The sequence below is a fragment of the Ixodes scapularis genome, unplaced genomic scaffold, assembly GCF_016920785.2.
Source record: "Ixodes scapularis isolate PalLabHiFi unplaced genomic scaffold, ASM1692078v2 PGA_scaffold5__190_contigs__length_132052651, whole genome shotgun sequence".
NCBI lineage: Eukaryota > Metazoa > Arthropoda > Arachnida > Ixodida > Ixodidae > Ixodes > Ixodes scapularis.
The window spans coordinates 27,091,766-27,119,675 of record NW_024609880.1 but is presented as its reverse complement, the minus strand read 5'-3'; the positions used below and the strand labels follow the sequence as shown (position 1 = coordinate 27,119,675).

At 46.0% G+C, this 27,910-nt stretch overlaps 1 protein-coding gene and 1 long non-coding RNA gene across 2 annotated transcripts in view; both read right to left on the bottom strand.

The window, feature by feature from the left end:
* Positions 1-505: 505 nt before the first annotated feature.
* On the bottom strand, positions 506-9,691 carry LOC120841733. The gene is made up of 4 exons (XM_040212701.3): positions 9,529-9,691; positions 4,068-4,239; positions 1,857-2,005; positions 506-693 (listed from the first exon to the last, which is right to left on the bottom strand). The coding sequence occupies exons 1-4, from the start codon at positions 9,686-9,688 to the stop codon at positions 506-508; spliced, it is 669 nt and encodes a 222-aa protein (XP_040068635.1). The 5' UTR covers positions 9,689-9,691.
* A 46-nt stretch (positions 9,692-9,737) lies between these two features.
* Positions 9,738-27,910, bottom strand: part of LOC120841732 — a 28,010-nt gene continuing 9,837 nt past the window's right edge. Inside the window, exons 2-3 of the long non-coding RNA XR_005715800.1 lie at positions 24,093-24,279; positions 9,738-9,771 (exon numbers count right to left, since the gene is read on the bottom strand). This is a non-coding gene — a long non-coding RNA (uncharacterized LOC120841732). The remainder of the gene's footprint in view (positions 9,772-24,092; positions 24,280-27,910) is intronic.

Below are 27,910 nucleotides of genomic sequence, written 5' to 3'. Positions count from 1 at the left end.
CCCCCATTTGAGAACCACTGCTCTAGAAGATCGCATGAAGGTAGCTAGATTAAAATTCAATTTTCAGTTTTGGCATCACAAACTTCGCCTCGAGTCATCATCCTACGTTCAGCCATCTACTAAACAGACAAGACATGACCACACACAAAAAATAACTCCCATATTCGTTCGCACAAATGCTTTTAAATACTCTTTTTTCCCCAGAAGTGTAACAGATCGGATTTCCTTGCCTCCCCATGTTTTTACTTTGGAGAATGTTCTATGATCAATTGAACAGCTTATTAAAGTGTACCCTGTGTTTTATGTAGTTTATGTGTTTTCAATCGCCCTTCCTTTTCGTTTTATGTATAAATTCTAAGTACCGTGTGAAGAAAAACAGCATCCATTTCTGCTTGGGCCCATCACTGGCCTGCGGTATATTATAAATAAATTTAAAAAAATGTTTTAAGTAGAAGACAGCTGAAGAGAGCCACATGATATTGGTAGTTCAGATCGTAATGATAAGTTAGACAATCTGCGGCTTCGCCTTGGCAAAGCGGCTGACTCTGGAGTCAATTAACTCTTTTTTTGATGGCCGTTCCGATTGGTCGCTCATATTTGGCTTTGGAGGTGTTCTTGTGGCCTGGAACTTCTTCAGAAAGGTTGAAGAGCCGCACATTCCAACAGCCACAGCCATCAGCTCCTGGACATAGCCTGAAAGAAATGAGACCAGAAGTCATCAAGAGACAGACCAGGTTTTACTTTAGAAAGCATAAAAGAGTGAACTGGTGAACCGTCGGAGTCTAGTAAAAAAATAAAAATGGCTATCTGCGTCTCCAAACACATACTTTTAGACCCTCATTAGAAAGTTTTGCGATTTATCTGCCGCACGATTTGATGTGGAAGGGCCATAAAAAACGCAACTCTTCGTCGAGGGGGGTGGGGAGCTGCAGTGCTGTCAGCACTAGCGCGAGCACCCATAGTGCACAATGTGAAAACTGGCTTTCCATAGCTTGCATACTATGGCGACTAATGACTAACGCACTGTGCTGTCTGCCGGCCAGCTAGAGCCATTGCAATGATCACTAGCTGTTTCAGTCCGCTGCCCCGATGGTATCGCTCTCTCCAGATTCTTGGCCTGTTCAAAGTTTATTTAGCATGCAAGAGTTTCGTAAATATTTATCTATACTTTGTTTCACTTTAGACGTTGCAACCCGATGGGGCTAATTAGGCAGCGCCAAATGAACTTTGATTATGGCCTCGAATAACACCACTCGATTTGATATCTGTGTCAAACACTGACAATACTCGTAAGTCTCGCAAATTTCTCATGTTCGTGATATGTTCAGGCAGGTTAGCTCTGTTGTGCCATGCTTTGGTGCACTGCAGTGAAGCAAAAACCGCGAAGCAGGCATCGCAATTTTGCGTCTTGCCTTGTCGCAGGTACCTAATATTATTCTGTTCTAATATCACGTTGGTTTACCTTTGACTGTGTACCTAAAGAACCATTCACGGCAGTTTAGACTGTCCTTCATCAGTCAGCATGATGTTGTGCCTGGTGTTTCTATTTTGAAGTAGACATCTAGTTTTGTTTTTAGAGCGAATCAAACCTGCCATACAATTGATGTCAATAAAAATTTGCACGGAGGTCGGAAGACAAAATAGACAGCGTCTCCTAGTTAGACAGGTCAACGCAAGAATCTTCAGATATGCAGTGGTAGGAATGCAAATGAGGTGTGTGCCTATAAGCTCCAAAAATTATTTTTGCAGCTCCGAAATTCACTTTTGGATGCTCCGAAAGGTGCTTCAAAATGACTGAAGCCAATCACATCACCAACATTGCCTGAAAGGGTGATGTAATATATGTGCATAGTTACCATATGTTATCTCTGTCTTCACTGGACACACGACATGGTGCCCCTTCCTTGCCTTCGGTGACTTCACTTTCCACTGATGTTCTCCATCTTTCGTCATCGCTTGTTGACGTTCCGCATTCTCATTAAAGTGCAGTGCTGCCAGGCGGGTCCTAAATGGTGTGCAAAGGCCAGGTATTACGACAAACCACAGCATTCCATTTGTTTGGCATGGCTTTGAGTTTATTGTGCCGCTTCCCCCTCCCGTCCTTCTTTTTTCCCAACACTAAAGCAACCAACGTATGCAATAAAAAGATTTCTGGGATAGTCTCTTTATGATTTTTAGATGCAGCCTCAGCATTCAAAAACCTAGAAAGTATGGCTCTGTGTGCCTTCTTTTCTCATTTAAAAGTGCTGTCCAGCTTTCACGGAGGGAGAAGCCTATACAAATGGCCAATTGAAAGGACTGCCCGTTGGGTAATCCCAAATTGGCTGAGCAATTTTTTGATCTGCAGGCTGCTTCAGTTGTTGGGACTTTGATAGCCTTATCCCTAAACTCACAAAAAGAGTCTCTGAGCTGGATGTCAGGGGGTCGAGTTCCTTGTGGGGGCAAATAGAGATTTCTTTCCGAAGCATCAAGAGTCAGCTGTCAAATTTGTTGTTTGGTGCTTATACAGCAGTCAGTTAGTCTGCAAGAGGTTTTATGAACATTCTTACTTGCTGTAGATGAGAAATTTAGCCAGTGTAGTATGTGCACATTAAAGACCGCTAATCTGGGCTCAGTAGTGACACAGGACCGCATGCTGGTACGACGCTCATTCAGATTGAAGTGTGCTGGGATGAGGATTGAACCCACGGCTCCCGAGTTTTGCAGCACGAGCTTATGCTTTACTTCAATCACTGCCGCATCAAGAGGGACTGATGTGCTTTCACCTTGATTGCAACATCATTGGATACTTATGATCACATCATGTAAGTCACTGTTCTGTCAATTACGGCGTGATATAGCAGCCTTGAGTTAGTGTATAGCTGGGTCACATATTCACATTACCCTGGATACGCAGACAAAAATGTCATGGTGAATTCCACTGTAGATCTGGAGCGCTTTCCAAAATCCGTGAGGGAGGCAAAATTCCGCTCCGTGGGACCCGCTCCGAATCGACGAAGGGAAGATAAACTTGCATTTTTGGAGCGACCTCCCCCACACCCCTCCCCACCCCTTCTCCCTCCGCCGTACAAAATGGCCGCTGCTCGAACTTGACCAGCCCACCAACACCTCAGCCGGCTGATCTTTCCGACGACCAGTGACGACTGTCACTGCTTAGCTGCAGAAGTAACACGCAACACAGGCCGGGCGAAATTATACGTACCACGGCACCCATGTCACAAATAACGAAGACGTCCGCGTTCGGCACCGTCGCATACCTTTCGGCCGCCTCGAAGCGGCGGGGCACTGACAGCGATTGCCAGCAGTGGAGTTCAGATTTGTAGTACGACTTTAATAAACCCAGAGGTAACACACCATCACTTGCGCGGTCGTTGCCTAACTACTTCTTGCTTTATTTCACGGGAAAACGCCGACGGAATGCAGTGTAAAAAGGTAAACAATCACTGGCTGCAGAATGAATAGGCCTAACCTTGCGTCTGCCTCCGGCTTTTCTGTCATTCTTTTTCTCGTTCTTTCTCTCACGATCACAGATGTCAGCGCTTACGATTTGCCACACTCCACATTCCCGGCTTTTTATCCCTGATCTATGCGAGGTAGAAGCGTTCGAGCCGTCACAATCCAGAGTAAACAACCCACGCACCCGAACAGAACCAACTCCACGACCCGGCCACCCGGCCGTGGCCCTACCGGCCCGCCAATCTCTCCAACCTTGCCGCGCGTGCGCACCGCCGATTTAGGCGGAAATCACGTGGGCCGCTCTATCAACTTCCGGAGAGATCTGTGAAATCCCGCAGAGCAAGTTCGGCGGAGTTTGGGGCGCTCCGTGGAGCGGGCGCTGCCAGAATCTACGAGTGGAAGATGACCAACCTGAGCCAGATCTGCGAGCGGAATATGCGCGCTCCAAATGGGAGCGCTTTTGGAGCGCTCGAGATCTGCGAGCGGAATTCACCATCAGACTTTAGTATTGTAAGATACATTATGTTGATCAAAAACTTTGGCCATGTCACGTATGTTTGTGTATATGTGTGTGTATGTATATATATATATATATATATATATATACCAACCTGGCAAGCATGCCCTCTGATGAGAATGCTGTCGACTTAGGAGCGAACCCATTCAAGACGTTGTGAAATGACTCCAGAGAAAATGTCTGGGTGTCGGGCGACAACTGGCGCAAGTCCTTCAAGAGGCGTTTCGAGGTCACGATGGCGGCAAACTTGTCGTGAGCAGGCATCCCTAAAAAGAGGGTAAAGTCCAAATGAGATGTGCCCATGATATACTTCAACTACAAAAAAAGTTGCACCACTGAAGGTGTCCGCATCTCACAAGCACTTTCGCCACCAAAGTAAGTTACAGTTTAAGAAGATAGAGTGATGGAAAGGGAGACGGGAGGAGGAAGCAGACAGAATGCTTGACAGAGGTTTCTATCTCTCCTCTCCAGCCTTCTGTTTGCTTTGTCCTTTCCAGCCTTACCTTTCCTCGCCCTACCGTCTTTACCTGCAGCCTACTATAGGTAGAAAAAGAGGTATGGCTGCTCACAGTGCTTGTACTGCCGAGACAGCTGTCTGACACTGTCCGTTTAAAGTAAGATTTAGGAAATTTAGATATGTCATATGAACAAAGATTGTCACATAGCTTTTTTAAAGTGCTCTGGTGTACCACAATAACGCATGCCAGCATATACCTTAAAGGGATACTTTAACGAAATTTGAAATGTGCCCGTCGTGTTCAAAAACGGGTTGAATATGATCCACAATATCCGTAAATGACAATCGCACGTTTGTATTTTGAGCCTGGTGGCTGTATTTTTTTCTCATAAACGGCCCACTCTGGCAAGCGCTCGGAGAAAGCCCAGTGGAGACCACGTGACATCCAACGCAATCGTGACGTAGGTCGTCTCGGGACGAGCAAAGCTACGGCGAGGCTGACGTCGAGAGGATGGCCTAGTCGTTCCAGCCACCGAAGGGCTGCTTTTGTACGAATTTCGAGTGACGGGTTAATCTTCTATAATCTTGTAGGGGGACAATAGCAACTTGTGCGACGCACAAAAGACATTCTCGGGAAGAGAGGAGTTCCTCCTTCCCCCTTTCTCTCGTCGTGGCCGGAGGCAAGACACTCACCATCACTATAGTCGGTTACAAGTCAAGAAGGTAGCAGCAAATGCCCCTCAAAGGGAATCTTGTATTCCTCCGCCACCAATCGCGCCCCGTTGTTTCCGTGACGTCACGACCTGCCCGAACCAATCTTGTTCTGGCAAATGAATATTTTCAACATGGCTGCTGGGCAGATTTTCTACGACTCGAGTATCTTGCAGTAATTATTCTGTTTTTTAATGCGGTTTTTCACTTACCCGAGCATACGTCGCTAAGTCGTAACCGCGTCCACTTTTATTCGCAATAGGTTCTGCGCGACAGCTTGAGAATCTAGCGATAGCATTGCCATAGAAAATTTCGATGCAGGAGTAAGGCCTAGCATCGTACATACGTCGAACGCCGTCTGCTTCTCTGCCTCAGGTTGCGCCTCAACATCGTGAAGGCATCGGCTTTTCTTCGCAGTGGTTTCCGTGGAGCGACGTTAAATTGCAGCGGTCACCAAACTCTTCTTTATAAGTACAGTGGGCTGTGCGGAGGGGCATAAGTGAACCGCAAACACAGTAGGTGTCTTTACCCAATTTCGACCGTATCTTTGCTGGCGTTAATAAATGCTCTGTCTACTGAAATGACGCCTTCGAAGCAGTATGCATTCATCTGTGAAACGTGGCATCCTTTTCGAGTTTCCGCATTGCAATCAGCTGCACGGTAATCTATGACTGCGATAGTACCCGCGGGTGCACCCTCGTTCGCAATAATGAGCTGTTACATACAGGTGGCACACAAATGATAAAGCCAGTGATGCGTATGTTACAAACATTTAATTGATATTGTTTTGGACGTTAAGAAGCTGATGTCTTCTTTTGGAGCAAATACCAGAGAATTTGAGGGAAGCAGATTCGGTTCTCTCGAATGCTTCCGAACATTCTGCTTGCTCTCGAGGCGGTGACAGTCGTATGTTTATGCTTCGAAACCCGGGTACGTGACGTGTGTACCTCCACTCGCGTCGCATCGCGGCCTGAGGTATTACCGGTAAACACGCACCAATTTTTCCAATTTACTTTAGAAGTAAAATGTGTCCACAATATTGGATCGCAGCATTGGTTTGATAATTTGTAAAAGATGAAAAGTATGTCAATGAAAATTGATTGTAAGGGCAGCTTCCCGCTTCATAAATTGTGGCTTTGTTATATGCGAAATATTTGTTTAAATCAAGAATTGAAAACATACCGAATACTCGTGATGTCCTGATCTTGGTCCGAATGCAAGTGGCAGAATGATTTGTCTTTATAACAATAAAATCAACAATGTTTGAATCAAGCAACAGCTCAAACCGCCTTAATTACATTTCTGATCTATGTTAGCAGTTAGAGTTAGCTGCCCGCAGTGCTGATGCACGTTATTGTTATTCTCAGAGCGGCCTCAATCGTGTGGATGGCCACTGACGTCCAGTTTATGCTTCGAAACAGGTCACTGGCAGTTAGAGTTAGCTGCCCGCAGCGCTGATGCACATTATTGTTATTCTCAAAGTGGCCTCGGTCGTGTGGATGGCCACTGACGTCCAGTTTATGTTTCGAAACAGGTCATTGGCAGTTAGAGTTAGTTGCCCGCAGCGCTGATGCACGTTATTGTTATTCTCAGAGTGGCCTCGGTCATGTGAATGGCCACCGACGTGCAGTTTATGCTTCGAAAAAGGTCATTGGCATTAAGAGTTAGCTGCCCGCAGTCCTGACACACATTATTGTTGTTTTCAGAGGGGCCCTGGTCATGTGAATGACCATAGGCGTTCCCTTTAGACTTTGAAACAGAGTACTGGTACTGCGATTTCGCTCTCCGCTGTGCTAACACACGGCTTTGTAATTCCCAGAAGCCTCAGTCATGTAAATGGCCACAGACGTCCCATTTATGCTTTAAAGCAGAGCACTGGCAGTGATATGTTGTGTCGTTTTTCTTAGACAAAAAAGAGCTTATTTGCAATCAAAATTCCATTTGCTGCGTGGCAAAGATGTTTAGACAGCAGGAAGGGTCAATATGGCATCTGATGTCTTTGCCATAGATGGGCTGCAAACTTTTGTTTTCGTTAAGTTGAAATCTATACTGGTGATTCATGGCACAGTGCAATGTATTGACCAGCTTAGACATTATCGCAACAAAAATAAAAAGTTTGTCTGGTAGCTGCATATCGAAATGCTATACGGCAACGAGCAGAGAAGCATGACAACATGAGACACGGGAGGTTAGTGGTGATCAAGAACAACAATCCGATCTTAAAGCAAATGAGTGGTCCTTAAAAGGACCGTTTTGTGTTCTGAGATGTTCCACGCTTTCTCCATAATGGTGGCCTTAAGCTTCGTCAAGGGGCTCGACACCAGACAGGTCACTCGGACGGGATGTCCTCTCCATTGAGCTGGATGACGATGGGCTGGATGTGGGCACTTCTGGCACCGCCTCGTCGGAATGTTGCCTCAATGTCAATAACGTGCCTGACAGCGTTAATCCAGTTGTCAGTGGTGACCTTGTCAACTTCTTCGTTGAGGAGTCTCCCCACGTTGACAATCTTGAACGTCGTGTTTCAAGCAGCAGCGCCGTTCTTGATCTGCGCCCATATCAGTTCAATGGGGTTGAACTCGCAGTGATACGGTGGCAGCCTGACCACAGTGCAGCCAGCTGTCTCGGCAGCAGTGTCCCTACGATACTTTAGGTGCTCTGGCTTCACCAAGGCCACAATGTCAAGCAGCTGCTTCTTCACCATCTTGGGGTCCCATGAAATTTTCTTAGACGTGAGCCACTGTCGGATGTCATCCTTCCGGGAACTCGTCGTCGGCACTGCTTCCAACCGCCGTGAATAGTAAGAAGCGTTGTCCATGACGATAACGCTTCCTGTCGGCAGTTTGTCGAGGACACCGTCGAACCACTTCTCGAAGCGGGCGCCATCCATTTCCTCGTGGTAATCACCGGTCTTTTGTCCACGGAACACGTCCAGGCAGCCGTCAACGAAGCCTTCATCGCTGCCGATGTGGGTGACAATAAGACGCTGGCCCTTCCCCGATGGCTGCTTGAGGCCAGTCGAGAGACCACGCGTGAAGGCGTCATGAGACGAGGCCACTGTCGTGTCTACCCACACCCTTGAGACAGTGTGCCCTACCGTCACCCACGTCTCGTCCAAGTAGAAGATCTTCCGACCATCTTGTCGGTGACGTGCGATCTCATGCAGGTACTTCTGCTGCCAGGCAACTATGTCCTCTCGTTCAATCAACCAGGAGTTTCGTTCCCTCTTGTCATGCTCGAATCCGATGTCGTGGAGAAGGCGACGCACAGTCCAAGCCTTCAACGAGGGAAGTTCAGTGCTCGCGCAGAATTCGGCCGTTATTTTCTTGACCGTGGGGACCTCGTTTCGTCGAAAGAAACGGTGGACGCACGATCTCAGCACGCACAACGTGAACTCGCCGTACCTGACTTTGCGCCGCCTCTTGCCTTCACTTGCTGGGCGCTTCTGCGAAGGTGTCACAACTTGTCCCTCGGTTTCTTTCGCCTGCTTCCTAATCTCAAGGACGGTGCGTACACCAACGCCAAGCAGTTTGCTGACTCTGATGCAGAACTCCTCCACAGTGAGGCCGGGCTGGCCGGACTTGACGGGCGGTTCGTGTTGCACCTGAACGTACGCGTTCATTATCAGCTGCCGTGCAACTCGGTTGAGGACAACGCTGCTCTTATGCTTCTTGTAGAGGCACCTTGGCGTAGGCGGCGAGGCTGCACCAGACTCTCTTGAAGAAGAAGAATCGGAGGAATCGCATTCCGCTGTCTCCACGTTGGGATTCATAACGGAAAAGGATGACTTCGGCATTGTCGAAACGCGAATCGCAGGAACTTTCAAAACCCGAAACGCAGGATTTTTTTAACAAACGCAGAAAATACACGGAATGTACCTAATTCGAGTAGGAAGGTTATCAAGCTAAAACCAACAACCATACATGCATTACTTATAAAAGTTACAATTTTCGTTGCACTGAAGCCGTCTTTTTACGTCAACCTTCTGGAGCGAGTAATTTGCCTCGGCTAGGTGGCGCAAGCTGCTGCCTGCTACAAGGTCTGTCTGTAGTCAATATCCATCCATTGAAGCAGAAGGGGCGTTTTCAGCGAACTATTTTCTCGACTGCGGAGGCGTCTAAAGCGGGCGCATCACGCTTAGTGGGGAGGGGCTTCTACTACCTTCTAAACTTGTAACCGACTATAGCTGTCAAGGTTCCTAGACGGGCATTACAAGCGAGGCGTTAGCGACATCCACCAGGTGCTCTTTTCGTATCGTTTAATTCGTTTTAAAATTCCTTTTCGAGACTTTTTCAACAAGATATTGGTATGTTCGATATGATACTGCTGTGCCGAAATTTGGTTGTAGTATCCCTTTTTTTTCTTTTCTTTCTTTCTTTTTTCTCACCTGGAGGAAGCCACTCTACGTTATCCAGGGGTCCGTGGAGGCACGTAGTGTACAGACCGCCATGGCCATTGTGGATATCAGCGACGTGGCGTGCTATGCTTGCCCACGCTTCCACGAGCAGGTCCCCATTGCCCCTGCTTGCTGCGGCGCACCAATGCATATGGTTTGCAGCTGCCTGGACCCAGTCATGAAGTGCGCTGAACCCCGGGGTCTTGCTTGCCGCTGTGATAGCCTTCTTTATACCTGGAGTGAAATACACAACTCAATGATGTGATAGGTCTAGGTCGTTTTGGAGCAGCAAAAAGAACTTTTAGTGCATGATTGCACACTTCATTTTCATTTATAACGCTGCAAATATTACTAAGATTCATGTGTTGACATATCCAACTAGGCAGTGTCTACTTTGCCTTCTCACTAATGTGCAACCTTTTGTTATCATTGATTGCACAGCAGGATGATTTCCTCAAACACAAAACTAGCTGCTTAGTTGCGTATAGAAGCACCAGACGGAGTAACAAGGTGACTGATGACGGACAGCACAAACTGCGGTGAATGGTTATTTTAGGTACGGAATCCAAGTGAAATAATGTTAGAAGTTCTAGAGGTTGTGATAAAACTAAAATTTTTAATTCAGAAAAAAAAAACTAATTTGATTGTGAAATTACAATTTATTTTATATCTAGAACTAAAATTATTTAATGGGCTGATTAATTAAACATAGCAAACAAAAAACAAAAGTCCCTGTCTTCTTCGTACCATGCTCTTGTGCTACTTTTCGTTTATTATATCTAGAACTTCATAACAATTGGCTTGTAAACAATTCATACACCTCCATAAAACAGTTCTGCCTAACTCGTTGTGGTTCTTCCCAAGCTTTCATTCATTACTCCTGCTAATTTAGTTATAACTTGCTCATTCCTATGTAAAACGTATGACTAAACCAAAAAGTTGGCATAAAATACACCTAACCCTGTTGGAAAATCTCGATGATGGAAAGATGACGGAAAAGGCTCATACAAGCGTAACCGTAATATGGGACATCCTATACAAGCGAAAAAGGCGGCTCCAGTATAGTGGAATAAGGTGGAATGATACAGGTGGGCGGAACCATACAAGCGTGTCGTATTATGGGACATCCTATACCAGCGTAGTGGATATAGGCGGAACCACGTAGGCGGACGGAACCATACATGCATAACGTAATATGGGACATCCTATACCAGCAAAAAGGCGATACCAGCATGGTGGAGCCATATGGCTCCAGCGTGTTGGTTTCGCCTTTTCACTGTTGTACGGGGCGATTTAGTTTCAAGCTTTACATATATGTTTAGAAAGGTCGTGAAAGCTATATTAATGCGGTTTGTGCAGGCGAGTTATACGGCCAGGCGTACGTAGTATAGGGACCTAGTCGTAACGATCAGTCAGATAATTAAATACAATTTGTTAATCAACTTTTTAATTAGTGAAAATGAAAATATGGTTTCAATTAGAAACTTGCTGAGTCATTGAAAACCACAAAATCAAGTTTTTTTAGAAGGATATAATTCAGGGGTAGCGTTTTATGCATTCTGTAAAAAGCTTTATTTGGACGAGTTTCTAGGTTTCAGTTTCTTATCAGAGCTCATCTCTGTGCCCACGGTCCTGTTCCCCAGGGGCATAGACACGCAACACACATGCGCCTTGCTTCCCTTCATCCTACAAGGGAGGCGAGGGGGCGGCTTCGCACTGCGGTCACCGGGCAGCTGGACCGCAGGTGCAAAGATGCGCTCTGGTAAGAAACCGAAGTCTGGAAATGCGTCCAAATTGACCATTTTTTTATAACGCCATATAATGCTACTCGTCTATCTTTACAAAGAAAATTGATTTAGTGTGTTTTGATGATGCTTAGCAGGTTTCTAATTGGAACCATGGGTCTATTTTCACTGATTAAAAATTTCACGAACTTACTATACTTAGAGAGAGGCTGAAGCAGTTTTGTATTTGAGAAAACACTTTTAAATCTTCTTCATTCGACCTCGAGAATCTCAAATATCAAAATTATTTGCTAATTTAATTAATCAAGGCTGCATAGTCATTTTTAAAGCGCTGTGAAAGCACCTCCCTAGAGAGCGACGTCACAACAGCAGCTTTCAAAATCTTTGTTCACGCATCTTCAGCGCCTATCAAAGCTATGCACGCACGTGTTATTTTTTAAAAGGGCAGAAAAATGTGTCACGACTGGTGCCAGTGCCGGAGAATATACCTAGAAAACTTGCGATTGGACGCGCGGCCCTTAAGCGACACACGCTTGGCGGCCGAAAGGTCTTCTTACGATGTCACTGTTGGTGGGATGTTTTTTGTGTTTTCTCACGTTTAGTTATATCTTTGAGGAAAACGAACGGGATATTCAGATTCGCGGGATAAAACTACGCTAGAATGAACCTCCATCTAGTTTTCTGAAAGAAGTCTGGCATATCTCTGTAATAAGCCGACGGATCATTACAAATTAGCCTTTTATGCTATGCCGCCCTGGCCATATAACTCATGTGCACAGACCGCGTAAATGTAGCTTTTACGGCTTTTTTTAAAAAAAATCTGTAAAACATAGAAAAAAAACTCTGTAGAATGTCCCCCAATACGATACGATTGTATGGTTCCTTCCCCGCTTGCATTGTTCAAGAAAGACTTGTGGACATCCAGCGTTTCATTGGAATGCTGGATGTCAGCGAGTCTCTACATCAATGAGTGGTTTCAAACAAGCATGGTGTTTGCACACCAGTAAGCTCTTATCCGAGGCTCACCAGGACCACTAAGAGCAGAGGCGAAATGTCGTGACCTGGTAAATTTGGTTGCAGGTATTTATTTTTACAAGAACTGCATGCAGCAAAGCTTAACTTTGCTTAAAAGAAGATTATTAAAAATTCAATACTGAACAATGGTGTCCCTTGAGCTGTCAGACCAAACTCCCACTCTTGCCACTCAGGAGTTCCTAACTTGTGCGTAGAGGATCAGCACAACCCAGATTTGTGCTGTGAGCGCACCTGCAATATAAAAGTTGAATAAACATGAGATGAAATATGAGACGTTTACAATTCTCTGTAACGTGAAATTAGAGCACAGATCTTGAAGAGGAGGATGGGAAGGTATGCCCCTCCTCCCCCTCCCCTCCTCCTCTTCTGCTCCCTCCCATTTAGCAGGAAACTTCCCTGAATTTAGCGGGAAAATTTCCCCACTAAATTTAGCTGGTTAAGTTTCCCACTAAATTTAGCGCAGAAATTGATGTCACATGACCTCAACACAAATGCAGTTTTTCCGCTAAAAGTAGCGGGGAAAATGACATCGCATGACCGTGTCACGTCATCCATAAAAAAATTCAGTTTCTCAGCTAGACTTAGCGGAAATATTAACGTCACATGACCACAACGTTAATTCAATTTCCTGCCAAGTTTAGTTGGGTGGTTACGCCGACAGCGACGCCGCGAAACGCGGAAACGGGTGCTAAGAGCTGCGCTAAAAACTAAATGCATCAGGTGAAATAAAGTGAACATTAGAGATACTGTAAGAAAAAGAAGAGAATCTAAGATACCGTTCTCAGATCCTTCCTTTTGTCCGTTCTCAAATGTTTTGATTTCAAGAAATGTTTATCTCTTTATTCATACCCAGGGAACCCCTCCCAGTTTCAGCATGAATGCAATAAATCAATGCAGACTAGACCTTGTAAACTATAATCCACATGAAAATTAATGTTTGCCACATAGTCATGTATGAGTCAGTGGCTCAGATCTCTAAATACATTTGTATTGAGGAACATTCTTGAATAAAACTTCTGGGCTTCGAATTCAACAGTTTGTACTTCCATAAGAAACACTGTATGGCACTGATTTTTTTTTTTTTGTGACACATAAGAAACAGCACAGCACTCATCCTCGCATACCTAACAAGAATTTGTATTTTTTTTTTTAGCATGGCATGTGCTATTCTAATGCCCATACAGCATCCTTTAACAAAATTTCCTTTGTAGAGCTTTTTATTGGTTCTTATTTAGCTCGCACGACAGATTTGGTACCTTGAATTCTCACTCGGCATCAACAGTTTTATATATTAATGTAATAGCGAAAGACAAGATGTATGGACTTGAGTACGGCTCAGCAAGCACAGATGTTGAGAAAAGTACTGAAGAAAACTCAAATGTGAAAATAAAAATAAGCTGGAATGTGGAATTATGGACATGGACATGAATACTGTTAGCAGATTCAATATGAAGAATATGTGTTAGACGCACGCTCAAAGAAACCTGTTGCATCTATATTCATTCAAATTACTTTGCAGAACCCAGCGCTGCAGTCTCAGGTGGGAGTTCGCTGAATGAGTCTACTGAAAATGAGTGTAGACGGAAAAAGCAGTTTGATCTGCAATAATGAACATTACATAAGTGACATGTCATTATTACTGTTACAGTGCCGAATGTTCCAAACTGTCAGTCGCATCATTCTGTGAGTTCCCTCCGTACATTACAGGGTTTGGCTCTCTCGAATGCTTTGCGAGAAAAATGATGAACTGGAAATATCTAGAGTAGTTCTAGAAAAACTATTTCCAGAATCTTATCTCAGCATCGCAAAGAATATAAAAAGTTTCTAAAGACAAGGTTAGTGCAGGAGTTGAATAAACTAAATACTTTGTTTTTCGAAACCATCTTGCCGTAGTAAACGTATGAAGTTCCCCTAGGTAGAGCTAGTCATTACGGATGATTGTGCCCATTGCGTACCATAAAAATTTAATTTGCGACCTACAATATTTACAAACTCAATTAACTCTGAATAAGTGGACCACTTGGCATTAAAGATTGGCCTCACCATGCCTGTCTGCCAACATCTACATAATAATTTCCATGAACCTATGTATTTCAAGAAAATATTTGGTGCGAGCTGCTTAAAACACAATAGCACTTTTTAGCAAGTGCTGATTGTTGGGCAAGTTGGTACGGTACGTTAGAAAACATGATTGTGCTTTGAAGACGGGGACATAGGAAGGACAGACACCACAGAGTGCTAACTTTCAACTGATTTAATTCAAGAACCTCGGCGTAGAAACACACTGCGTCACCGCACCACATCTCAACCAATCCGTGGCAGGGCCACGGATTGGTTGAGATGTGGTGCGGTGACACAGTCCATTTCTACGCTGAGGTTCTTGAATTAAATCACTTGAAAGTTAGCGCTCTGTTGTGTCTGTCCTTCCTATGTCCCCGTCTTCCAAGCGCAATCATATTTTCTACCGCACTTTTTAACACTTATAGAAAGCCTGTAGTGGGCCACAACTTAAGCAGTTTTCACTTCATTATAAAGAGCAATTACACATATGTGAACCATGAATATAGGCCTGCACTGAATTTTTTTCTTAAGCTGAACGTGCTATGCTCTGTTTACTATATAAATCTTTGCAGAGCTGACAATGTGCAAGTTCCTGTTTTTTTATATTTCACATGTCCCGACTGGTGAGTGTGGTAGGGACATAAGATTGATGACACCAACGAAACACAATGATTATTTTAAGAATTTGTTTGGGTATAGCACGAGCAAGGCGATCTGCGGGAAGTTATTTCTGTGACACCGTCGAACCTACATCCGCGGGCTTTAAGTTCACATGTTAATCATGTCTGCAGACTCCTTTTTGTAATTGGAATTTCATCCAACCCAAGATTTGAATATGTTTTTTTGCATTTTAGGCTTAGTAGTGCTTTTGCTGTTCTATTAATAGGTAAGAAAAATGCTTATTTCAAGTGGCATACCTAACACCTGGTGGCACGAGGACTCCCGTGTCGTGACGCAGACCGAAAGTCACAGCCAGGGAGATACTGCGATGCTCTTGTTGCTGGGATTACGTCCCCCATGGTCCTGCCCAGACCACAGAAAAAGATTGAGTCCAAGCTTGTGGCCACTAGGATCTCCAGATCTTGAGGCACCCAAGTAGCTGAAAATAAAAACAAATCACAATCAAGTACTTGGCAGAGCTACATTAGAATGGCTAGCATATTCTTTCGTGATCAGCACATAGATCCTCTTATTTTAGTCATAGTCACCCCCCAGGACAAAGCTACGTAGGCGTTAAAATGATGGGTACCGAATTTAGGTGAATGATCAAATGCATTCATTTAACCCCCTTTCGCCCCAACCTGAGACTTCTGTCAAATATTCACATTCAACTGTAAAGACTACAAATAAAACTACTACTGCAATGCAAAGCCGTATAGTGGGAGAGTTTAGCCAGCGGGTGTGGCAACGAAGGCGCCGGAGAGGAGGAAAGGGAGGAGAACGCCGAAGGAGGGAGAGAGAAGGCAGCAGAGAAAGAAAGAGGAGACGACCACCATTTTGACGCAAAGCTGTCTGCACGGAGCACTGTTGAGGCTACGTGTCGTCTGCTACGGGCTTATTTATTTTTTTTGCCTAAATAAAAGTGCATTCAAACATGGAGGAACTTCTTTCTTTAGGTTCTTAAGCCACCGAGGAATAACACTATATCATTTTATTGCCAGAGCCTGCCAAATAAAAGGAAAGAACCGAAATTTGAATATCGATCCCATGCCGGGCGAATGAATGAAAATGGCGGCCCTCCCCGTTCAGCTGGGAGCAGCCTAGAGTTCACGCGCATGCGCTCACGCCTCTTGCTCTGTGCCACGGGCTGATCAGCTCACTCGGAAGGGAGACGTTACGGCAGCGAAATCATAGACTGCCAGACTCTCCCCATATATGGCTCTGCTGCAATGGAAAGATTTTCCTACCCTCGTGCTCAGCGAGTGTCGACTGTGGATACAACTCCGGTTCATACACTCGCTGAACATGAGGGTAGAGTGTACCAGCAGAGGGCAGGTGTCTCTATACAAAGAGTTTAGTTGGCACACCAAGAGGCTAACGAATAAGAATGGGTACCACTCTGAGCAAAATGCCAAAAAAGCGTGGATCTCGGCTTGACACTAACAGCGGCACACAGTATCTATTTTACTGACAAAGGGGTACTAAATCATTATTTTCAGCTTCCTAACTAAACTAAATATTCTTCCCGGCTTGCTTTTTAGGAAAATCTCCAAATTTACAAGAACTACTAAGACAAGACAGCGTCTAAAAAAAAAAAAAAAAGCAATGGCAAAACCAGCAATCGAATTCGCCTGCTCTCCAGTAGCACGACATCTATGGCAGGCAGACCTGCAGAATGAGCAAGCAGTTTAAGAAACAGAGTATGTCCTATGTATAATTTTTTTTATGCTGCAAAGCAAGCGCTGGAAGGAGGTTTCACGACCTTAACGAAATTTCTTGCAATCAGTTGAGAACAAATTAGAGCAGTGAACTTGTCCTTGCTTCTGGCATAACGTTTTAGTGTTGCCCATGGAAACTCACATAAATTTGAAAATAAAAACAAAAAAGACTAACCTTCATAAAAAAATCTGTAACTTTGGCAAAGAAAAGTTACCTTGGAAAAAATATGTACAATACAGTTGTACAGAGTGCATTTGTGTGCTTAACCAATTTTGAGGCAAATCGGCGACAATGAAAAGAAGACGTTTGAGTACAATTAAGCGAAAGACAGAAAGGATGCATACCTACAACAAAAACATTTAGAACGACCACGGGCAGGAAACTCTGGTGAGGCTCTCGGAGTGACTCCCTCATATGGGCCTGCGCAGACCACAGAACAAGATCGGTCAAAGCTTGCAGCCATAAGGTGCTTCATACCATGAAGTTACAGAAGCGGGTGCAATTGGAAGCAAAGTGCATTTCATTTCTCTGAAAAACGAAGAGTTTAATAGGTAGCTTGCATTCATAAGGTGATACAGTCATGAATGCACAGACTTTTCAATGCAGCGCTATATCACCAACTTGTTAACCATGCCGGGCAACACTAAAACTGAGAGCATTATTTTAAACTATCTCAGCTTAAAGTTAACCACGACAGAAGCTTCAAGCCATCCTTGCAAATTCAGTGCACAAAGCAAGCCATGTGACCTTCTAGTTGGACGCCATGGTACGTCGAGCTTATAATCATGCGTCATGCTGTTTTTGCTGCAAAGGCTTGTAGTTTTAAAAGTGGTCCAGGTTAAAGAGACTAAAAGTATAGACGTTTACGAGTGGGGCCCTCACCTAGTCTGCAGCTACATTGCGAAATAGGACGTTCCAACCGGGATGTTTGCTGCCTGTAACCACACGACCAGCTTGTGCCCAGCGATTGTTCGAGCTGAATACATGTCCTCGACAGTGCCATTATTTGACAAGCATTTCTATGACTGTTAAACATGACTGACTTACAGAGAGACTCCACCTCAACGACTAATGACTTGGGATACCTAACTGAATACTGATATATCAACTAAATGCAAAACAATTACCTGGCAAGCATTAAATTTTTCAAGAGGCTGGGTCGACTCCGCATTAAGTTGAAGGAGTCGATGCGTAATAGGACAATACAAACAAAAATATGCCTTAGAATTCCTTTTGCACCCCCAAAATGATGTGTTTTTGAAGGTAAGGTACACAATGTTCTTGATTTAGAAAGTGCCTCAGCTGTACAAATGCATATGCAATAAGGGCACTTGCCAAGCCTATTCTACTCAGCTCTGTGCAGGTTAAGCTAAGTTAGAGTATAGAAGTACATGCTCACTGACACCAACAGAAAGGCAGGGAGAAGTCTCCGTTGTTCGACCTCCAGCCCGTCTGCTACCTTCGATGACGTTTCAGCGCCTCATGAGCCTGGAGCGAGCACATCTGTCTAAAGCGGGGTGAAAAGCACAAGCATGTGCTGGAGGACGCCCAGCCATTCTCTTTTTGTCATCGGCTATACTACATATTTTTAGTAAGACATATTTTTAAGCGAGGAAAAGTACTGCAAATATGCAGTCCACCTTAAAGATAACAACAGTTGCCATTCACCATTTTCCAAATAAGTGCTCCCACGTACCGGAACACCTACACATGTGGTGCGTGAGTAGGTTCAGGACTGAGAGGCTAGAAAACGAAGCGCTCGCAAGGCTTGTCTGGCCCTTCCAACCATGCGGGTACATTCGTTGCAAGTTCCCGATTTGTAGACAAAATGATTTAGAATGAGCAAATCTTGTCTACGCCCGAGGTAGAACATTGAATTGCGATTCCCCCATATTGTGCGAACCATCCTTCAAACTGCGGTACCACCTGCAAATAAACTATGTTGTGCTGCGGCACGCGTCCATGCTGCCTGCTTCAGAGGAAAACCACTGCTCGTGTTGAAGACGACATCCCACAGTGGACAGGTAACAATTTTTAACGAACAAAAACAAAATTGATATCATTCAATAGACACAGATAGGCTCACAAAGTGTCGGCACCATGATTGTTGTTGTCGGTTTTACTCTTGCATACAAACAAAGGTGACTTCCTCTCTCCTCCGATGGACAGTAAAACCCCCTTATCTCGGTAGCCCCTATTTCTTCTCGAATCGGTCACAGAGGACATAATCGCAGCCACTGAATTCCGCAAAATTAAAGGCCGCGAAAATTAAAGGTTCGCCAACATTAAGGGGTTTACTGTTCTTCTGAGTGTCACATGATGTTAACATTTCAAGGAGGCTGAAGGTATTGGTTTAAGAAAAAATTTACCTATGAAAAAAATGCCCTTCTCCAGGTTAGGCACGCGAGGTTCTTTTGCACTACGTATAAGGTGGCAAGTTTATTTCGGCAGAGCTTTTGGTAAAACGGAGTCACAAAAGTAGCTATACTTGGCGTCAACTATTTTGTGCTGCATTATAAAGCCAGAGTAGATTCCACAGTGCGTGCTTCAGCAGAGCACTGTTTGTTGCGAGAGCATATGTGGTTTAGTGTTGCATCCCATTTGCATAATCTAGAGAAACTAGCGCTGACAGAGTTGGAGCACTCCAAATATTAACAGCCGACTGTAGAAGCATTGAGAGATGCACACATGCGAACTGTGCATTTCTTAAAGGTGGGTTCGAGCAAAGGTAAAAACAATATCTATACTTACGGCGGCCATACTTGCCTTTCCCAAGCACGACCACTTTTCCCTCGGTAGCACCATCCAGTAAGAAGCACCAGCAACACGCCCATGAGACGCCGCCGCCTCCTGGATTGAATGACGACCCGCCTGAGGTCTTGGAAGGAGATCCGGAACACTGCTTTAGGCCAGATGTTGTATCTGGTGGGGCAGAGACTAAAAGCAAAAATTAACAAATTTATCTGAAGCGCTACATTCCTATAGGACAGCAGTATTTTTTTAGGCCAGTGATTCGCTTTAATTAAACACAAATGGTTGGTTTATATGATGAACCATCAGCCCCTATTTTTCTTAAGTGTAACGCAGTGTCTAACGTTACGTCCGACGGAACCCGAAATAAAAATTAAAGTTACGCCCAACATAACTGTCAAGCATTCGAGTTACGTCCGACGTAACCCAAAATAAAAATTAAAGTTACCGTATTTACTCGAAAATAGGTCGAACTCTATTTGTTGGACCCACCGAGAATAAAAAAAACAATTCAAATATAGGTCGACTTTTTTTTATTTTTAAGAACAGGGGAAATTTTGGGCAAAAGAAAGAAACCTTTATTTACATCACTTCACAGCTTGGTAGACATCCTCGCAAATCCGCCACAATACTTCACTGACACCGTTGTAAAATGACGACAAGAAACGAAAGAAGGTGCGAAGCAACGAAAGACAAACTACAAAGACGCAAACAAAGCCGCCGTGTCGCCATGAGCAACACGCGAGCCGAGCCGCCTCAAGCAACTAACAAAAGTAACATCTTTTTTTTTTTTTTCTTTTTTTGTGCGCGTTTGCGAGGATGGAGGACAAAGTGCATGGCGCATCGCGTTCCTCTCCTTCCCCATTGCCCAGCAAGGGGAACGCTAGAGGTGCGATGGCGAAATCTAATGCCCCAAGAGGTGCGCGCGATAGCGGCACCAGCCACCGCTGTTGTTTTCGGTTGTTTAACAAAAGCTTTTGGAAACAAGAAGCGGCGCAGCTCTACGGCAACGCCGGCTCGGTGACTCGATAGCTTCATGCCTCCGGTACGGTCGCAAAATTTGGTCGCGAATGTAGGTCGAAATTCTTTAGTCACAATTTCCGGGAAAAAAAAAAAAAAAGAAAAGGTCGACATATATTTGAATAAACACGGTAGTCAGCTGCGCGACGAGACACACATTATGAAAGCGATTGGTGCGAGCGATCAAGGCGATGAGCGACGTTTTCTAGAAGCCCAGGAACCGAGCGGCGCAAGCAGCGAGAGTGAGAAATCTTCGTCGCTCGGCGCCGGCACTCGTACCTTCTCGTCGTCGCTCGTCTCGTTGATCGCTATATTGCTTACATGCTGTTCAGAAAGGTGCTCTAAGTGGTTACCATTGCATTGGGGCCAGCCTCGCATCCAACCGTAACCAGTCTTGACTTTTTTTTAAGCCGCCCAGGTAGAAGTTAACATCGTACATACATCGTTTTCAAGCATGGCTCCTCGTTCATTGCTCGATTTACTTTTTCGTAAATGACAAACCGCAATGAAGCACAATTATTCTAGTTCAAAATTGTCACGAACACTTGGCACGCATGCTTACACTGTAGCGCACCTAACGTAATTTAAAAGTAGAACGAAAACGGGGCGAGATTCGCTTACCGCTTCACGGAAACAGAGTCCTTCGGATCCTAGGCCTAACGGCCGAAATCGGAAGTCGCCTGCGGTCCGGCGATCGGACGAGTTGAGCCGGCCGCGCTGTGCTGACCCCGGCTGACCACGCCTGGTTGAACCATGAGAGGCGTCGTCGAGTTGAGAGCCAGAGACGCAGTAGAAACGGACCGTAAAACATCTGTCCCGCAAAACGCAGGAGCCAGCGCCAAAACCGCTACGTCTGGCTGCGTCGCCATGTCCGCGACGACCGGAAGCGTGTAAACCGGGACTGGCCGGGAAGTTAGAAAAGGCGCGGCAGCGGAAGCCACTGGGCGGAAGCTTTACGTTTCGGTTTCGCTTTTCTCCGACATCGGCCACGGTCGCGGGCTGGTATGTTTGCGGCTGGTTGCGACGACGCGAGGGGCCACGAAAAGACGCCGAGTTGGCCGAGTACGAGTCACGGCCCACGATACGAGCAACGGGCCATTTGCCCCTGTCGACCGGCGATGCGGTATCCGCGGCTTAGTGTCACGATCGGTTTGTTGCCGTGCACGTTGACTCAAAGCTCGAAGTTATGCAGTTCCGTCAGTTCCGTTCCGGCACCACCCGCACCACGTTTTCCGGTGCATCGCACGTGGAGGCCTTTCGACGCATTCAGTGAACGTAAAGATCGCGCCCGCTGTCTTCGGTGCTGTGGAAGAAGTTGGGAGACGGAAGAAGCATCAAAACCAAGGCGTTTAGGACTCCAGTCCGGGCCGCCGGTCCACTCTGAACGAGAGGCGACGTGTGTGTGCACGCTTTGAGGAAGCCTCCACGTTTCGCCGCGCCAGACCTCGCCGATCGCGACCAGACCCCGAGTCCGAGAAGCTCTTGCGCAGCCAGGAACGGCAGCGAGGTAGGAGCTGCTCGTTCTGCGCAACCATGCAGTGCTCTACAGTGCTCGGAGCTCTCGGTGTCATGCGTGCTTGCACCGAAGCCTTTGTGACCCCTTCGGACGCTCAAGTCGTACTTCGCAAAGGTTTGGACGGGGCCGCCCTCACCGAGCAGCTCCACTAAATTCCGCTTACTTATGATCGCAATAAAAGCTTGCGTTTGTTCTCGGGAAAAAAATTGCGGGACCGCTCTCCGCGCCGCCGACGAGGTTGGCCGCCACCATGTTCTCAGCTGTTCACTCGCTCCCGCAGCGAGCGCCTTCCGATAATCCTCCCCGTTCCAAAATGCGATGCGATCTTCGTTTACATGGGCTGAATGAATGCGCACTCGCCATCTCGATCCACCTCTGTCTAGCGACTTTAATGCGATGCGCTTTGCGCATTATGCCGTTTCATGACCGCACATTGAATGCGGCAACTGGATTCAATGCGACTAAGTCGCATTCATGTAAACGCGGCTTATGGTATTTTTCGACATGTATGATCTATGTAACGATACCGGTGGTAAACGATGGACGTTTTTGTTGGAAGATGGCGGTCGTCTTTCTGCATGTATGGTTTAGTTATACCGGTGGTCTTGTGGTATAGGCGTTTCTTTGGAAAGATGGCGGTCGCCTACGTCATCGGACGCAAAATCATACCAGCCATACCGAGTCATATCGGCGAGCAAACCGGCTGCCAGTATAGACAGACCCGGAGCCATAGCGGTGCCGGTATCTCCAGTTATGGAGAACGCAAAACCAAACTAGCTGCATGTATAATAACAATAAATTATGGTGGTGTCATACCAGGACTGTACAAGCAGCAGGTTTGTTTCTTGTACGTTTTTCCAATAGGGAAAGAAGAGTCCATATAAAATTTTTCTGCAATAGAGAGCTATACTTGACAAGTCTAGAATTGGAAGAAAGGTACCGCCAGGATATCACAGTCAGTCGATCATATATAGAAGTCGCAGTTTTATTAAAAAAACGGTCACGTCTCGCTTTGGAGGAATGCTTTGCCCTTAGCAGAAAGGTGCGCTGCAGCTAAGCAACACAAGCAAAATAACGATGTCAACTCCGTGGTTGCCGCTTCACAGCAGTACACCAATTTTTGGTGAGAATGCACTCAACGAAGCTAACTAACCTGCCAGAACAGAACACAAACATAAGAATTATTGAGGAACTTCAGTACTGCGAGGGCTTGATGCAAAATCGGATCAAATAGTGTGTTTTTCACGTGATAATCTAAAGTTCTAAAAACTCACATTCTTATAGCAGCAATGGGCCAATTTGCAAGGCCTCATATATTATATTTTCAGCATCACTTTTTGAAGTCAAGTTTGGCCGCAACGTTGGCACGAATTCCTTACATTTTGGTAAAATGCAGCAAGATGTAGCAGGTTACGCACTTTGGCGCAGTTTGGCCCAAATAGCGCAGCAATCACATCACTGTTCACTACAAAATGGTGCTTATTGATGGGGGCCAACTGATCCCCTTCAAACAATAGCAAAAACGTGAGCACAACCAAGACTACATCGAAGTGCGACCCTATGGTTCAATGGGACTTGTAGCCAGGGGGGCTATGTTGCGCTTTTTGCACTCCCAGGAGACCAGGGAGAGGGAAGTGACGTCAACAACACAGCGAATGCAGATTGGATGTTGATTTTGTTTTCTTCTGTCAACATCCAATCTGCATTTGCTCTAGTCGTTGACGTCACTTCCCTCTTCCAAGTCTCCTGGGAGTGTAAAAAGCGCAACATAGCCCCCCAGCAACCACGCTTGGGGATATAAAACTCGTACAACTTTTGCTCATGCAGCTTCTTGTCGTATTTGAAACAAGTGTTTCAATCGCTCAGTAAGCAGGCAGTATTCCGAAATGTGCCCGTTCTTTCTTTATCAACCACCGTCGGCTGGCATGTCCAAACAAGCTGCAGTGACAACAAACTCCTAGTCATCGCTGATTCCGACTTTCCGTCAGATAAGGTGCTTTCGGGGTTTCCTTTGATTATGCTAAGAAGAAAATGAATATTAAACTTACTTTTCGATACGTGCCACACATCAAAGTAGTGAAGAACTTCAGGCTCCACCTCCCTCATGTGCTTCGCTATTGAGCGGTGTCGGTCAGTTGTCAAAGAGCGCACCTTGATGTCCTTGGTCTTCAGGAATTCCAGACAGCGAATAAGTCCCTGCTTCTCCATCTGGACACTGGCCCGTACTTCCTCACACTGCATAAGGTACACAAATGCCCGAATTCTACCCTGAATCATGTCTTCTCAAACTAGATACCCAAAAACTTAATGGTTCCACAAACTTCCACGTTTTCTTGTCATGCCGTTTAAAATATGAGACTGTAGTGCAGAAAAGGAAAAACTTTTAGTCGAAGTGACAAACCTGTATCTGTTACTTCGGCTAAAAGTTTTTCCTTTTCTGTAGCATATAGTATCAGGTGTTGCTACATGATTAGCTACCACCAGCTTGCCTGTACACTCAGTCTTTACATTTTCTTGGTTGTTCCAGCCTCCAAGTATAGCTTTTCTTCCAATCTAGCAGTTATTTCAGTAGATCTGAACCAGACGTAAATACAGAGCCATGAAGTGCTCCCTAGTTTGGGCACTATTTACCAAGTTCGCAGGTTTTTGCATCACTTTATTCTATCACTTCTGAGACTGTGGAGTGGGTTCCTTGGCTGTTAGCTACATATGCTTAGCGCCTTATAATTCTGACAGGGGAAACAGCCCTATTGGAAAAACGTACAAGAAACAAACCTGCTGCTTGTACAGTCCTGGTATGACACCACCATAATTTATTGTTATTATACATGCAGCTAGTTTGGTTTTGCGTTCTCCATAACTGGAGATACCGGCACCGCTCTGGCTCCGGGTCTGTCTATACTGGCAGCCGGTTTGCTCGCCGATATGACTCGGTATGGCTGGTATGATTTTGCGTCCGATGACGTAGGCGACCGCCATCTTTCCAACGAAACGCCTCTACCACAAGACCACCGGTATAACTAAACCATACATGCAGAAAGACGACCGCCATCTTCCAACAAAAACGTCCATCGTTTACCACCGGTATCGTTACATACATCATACATGTCGAAAAATACCATAAGCCGCGTTTACATGAATGCGACTTAGTCGCATTGAATCCAGTTGCCGCATTCAATATGCGGTCATGTAAACGGCATAATACGCAAAGCGCATGGCATTAAAGTCGCTAGACAGAGGTGGATCGAGATGGCGAGTGCGCATTCATTCAGCCCATGTAAACGAAGATCGCATCGCATTTTGGAACGGGGAGGATTATCGGAAGGCGCTCGCTGCGGGAGCGAGTGAACAGCTGAGAACATGGTGGCGGCCAACCTCGTCGGCGGCGCGGAGAGCGGTCCCGCAATTTTTTTCCCGAGAACAAACGCAAGCTTTTATTGCGATCATAAGTAAGCGGAATTTAGCGGAGCTGCTCGGTGAGGGCGGCCCCGTCCAAACCTTTGCGAAGTACGACTTGCGCGTCCGAAGGGGTCACAAAGGCTTCGGAGCAAGCACGCATGACAACGAGAGCTCCGAGCACTGTAGAGCACTGCATGGTTGCGCAGAACGAGCAGCTCCTACCTCGCTGCCGTTCCTGGCTGCGCAAGAGCCTCTCGGACTCGGGGTCTGGTCGCGATCGGCGAATTCTGGCGCGGCGAAACGTGGAGGCTTCCTCAAAGCGTGCACACACACGTCGCCTCTCGTTCAGAGTGGACCGGCGGCCCGGACTGGAGTCCTAAACGCCTTGGTTTTGATGCTTCTTCCGTCTCCCAACTTCTTCCACAGCACCGAAGACAGCGGGCGCGATCTTTACGTTCACTGAATGCGTCGAAAGGCCTCCACGTGCGATGCACCGGAAAACGTGGTGCGGCTGGTGCCGGAACGGAACTGACGGAACTGCATAACTTCGAGCTTTGAGTCAACGTGCACGGCAACAAACCGATCGTGACACTAAGCCGCGGATACCGCATCGCCGGTCGACAGGGGCAAATGGCCCGTTGCTCGTATCGTGGGCCGTGACTCGTACTCGGCCAACTCGGCGTCTTTTCGTGGCCCCTCGCGTCGTCGCAACCAGCCGCAAACATACCAGCCCGCGACCGTGGCCGATGTCGGAGAAAAGCGAAACCGAAACGTAAAGCTTCCGCCCAGTGGCTTCCGCTGCCGCGCCTTTTCTAACTTCCCGGCCAGTCCCGGTTTACACGCTTCCGGTCGTCGCGGAGATGGCGACGCAGCCAGACGTAGCGGTTTTGGCGCTGGCTCCTGCGTTTTACGGGACAGATGTTTTACGGTCCGTTTCTACTGCGTCTCTGGCTCTCAACTCGACGACGCCTCTCATGGTTCAACCAGGCGTGGTCAGCCGGGGTCAGCACAGCGCGGCCGGCTCAACTCGTCCGATCGCCGGACCGCAGGCGACTTCCGATTTCGGCCGTTAGGCCTAGGATCCGAAGGACTCTGTGTCCGTGAAGCGGTAAGCGAATCTCGCCCCGTTTTCGTTCTACTTTTAAATTACGTTAGGTGCGCTACAGTGTAAGCATGCGTGCCAAGTGTTCGTGACAATTTTGAACTAGAATAATTGTGCTTCATTGCGGTTTGTCATTTACGAAAAAGTAAATCGAGCAATGAACGAGGAGCCATGCTTGAAAACGATGTATGTACGATGTTAACTTCTACCTGGGCGGCTTAAAAAAAAGTCAAAATGGTTACGGTTGGATGCGAGGCTGGTCCCAATGCAATGGTAACCACTTAGAGCACCTTTCTGAACAGCATGTAAGCAATATAGCGATCAACGAGACGAGCGACGACGAGAAGCTACGAGTGCCGGCGCCGAGCGACGAAGATTTCTCACACTCGCTGCTTGCGCCGCTCGGTTCCTGGGCTTCTAGAAAACGTCGCTCATCGCCTTGATCGCTCGCACCAATCGCTTTCATAATGTGTGTCTCGTCGCGCAGCTGACTACCGTGTTTATTCAAATATATGTCGACCTTTTTCTTTTTTTTTTTTTTTCGGAAATCGTGACTAAAGAATTTTGACCTACATTCGCGACCAAATTTTGCGACCGTACCGGAGGCATGAAGCTATCGAGTCACCGAGCCGGCGTTGTAGAGCTGCGCCGCTTCTTGTTTCCAAAAGCTTTTGTTAAACAACCGAAAACAACAGCGGTGGCTGGTGCCGCTATCGCGCGCACCTCTTGGGGCATTGGATTTCGCCATCGCACCTCTAGCGTTCCCCTTGTTGGGCAATGGGGAAGGAGAGGAACGCGATGCGCCATGCACTTTGTCCTCCATCCTCGCAAACGCGCACAAAAAAAGAAAAAAAAAAAAAGATGTTACTTTTGTTAGTTGCTTGAGGCGGCGCGGCTCGCGTGTTGCTCATGGCGACACGGCGGCTTTGTTTGCGTCTTTGTAGTTTGTCTTTCGTTGCTTCGCTCCTTCTTTCGTTTCTTGTCGTCATTTTACAACGGTGTCAGTGAAGTATTGTGGCGGATTTGCGAGGATGTCTACCAAGCTGTGAAGTGATGTAAATAAAGGTTTCTTTCTTTTGCCCAAAATTTCCCCTGTTCTTAAAAATAAAAAAAAGTCGACCTATATTTGAATTGTTTTTTTTATTCTCAGTGGGTCCAACAAATAGAGTTCGACCTATTTTCGAGTAAATACGGTAACTTTAATTTTTATTTTGGGTTACGTCGGACGTAACTCGAATGCTTGACAGTTACGTTGGGCGTAACTTTAATTTTTATTTCGGGTTCCGTCGGACGTAACGTTAGACACTGCGTTACACTTAAGAAAAATAGGGGCTGATGGTTCATCATATAAACCAACCATTTGTG

Bases quoted from the DNA above. Each gene is read 5' to 3' on its own strand.
- LOC120841733 (XM_040212701.3), bottom strand. From the start codon at position 9,688: ATGCATTGGTGCGCCGCAGCAAGCAGGGGCAATGGGGACCTGCTCGTG. The intron at 4,240-9,528 runs GTGAGAAAAAAG...CCCTCTTTTTAG, and splicing joins CGTAGAGTGGCTTCCTCCAG to GGATGCCTGCTCACGACAAG. The intron at 694-1,856 runs GTAACTATGCAC...CATTTCTTTCAG, and splicing joins GAAGACAGAGATAACATATG to GCTATGTCCAGGAGCTGATG.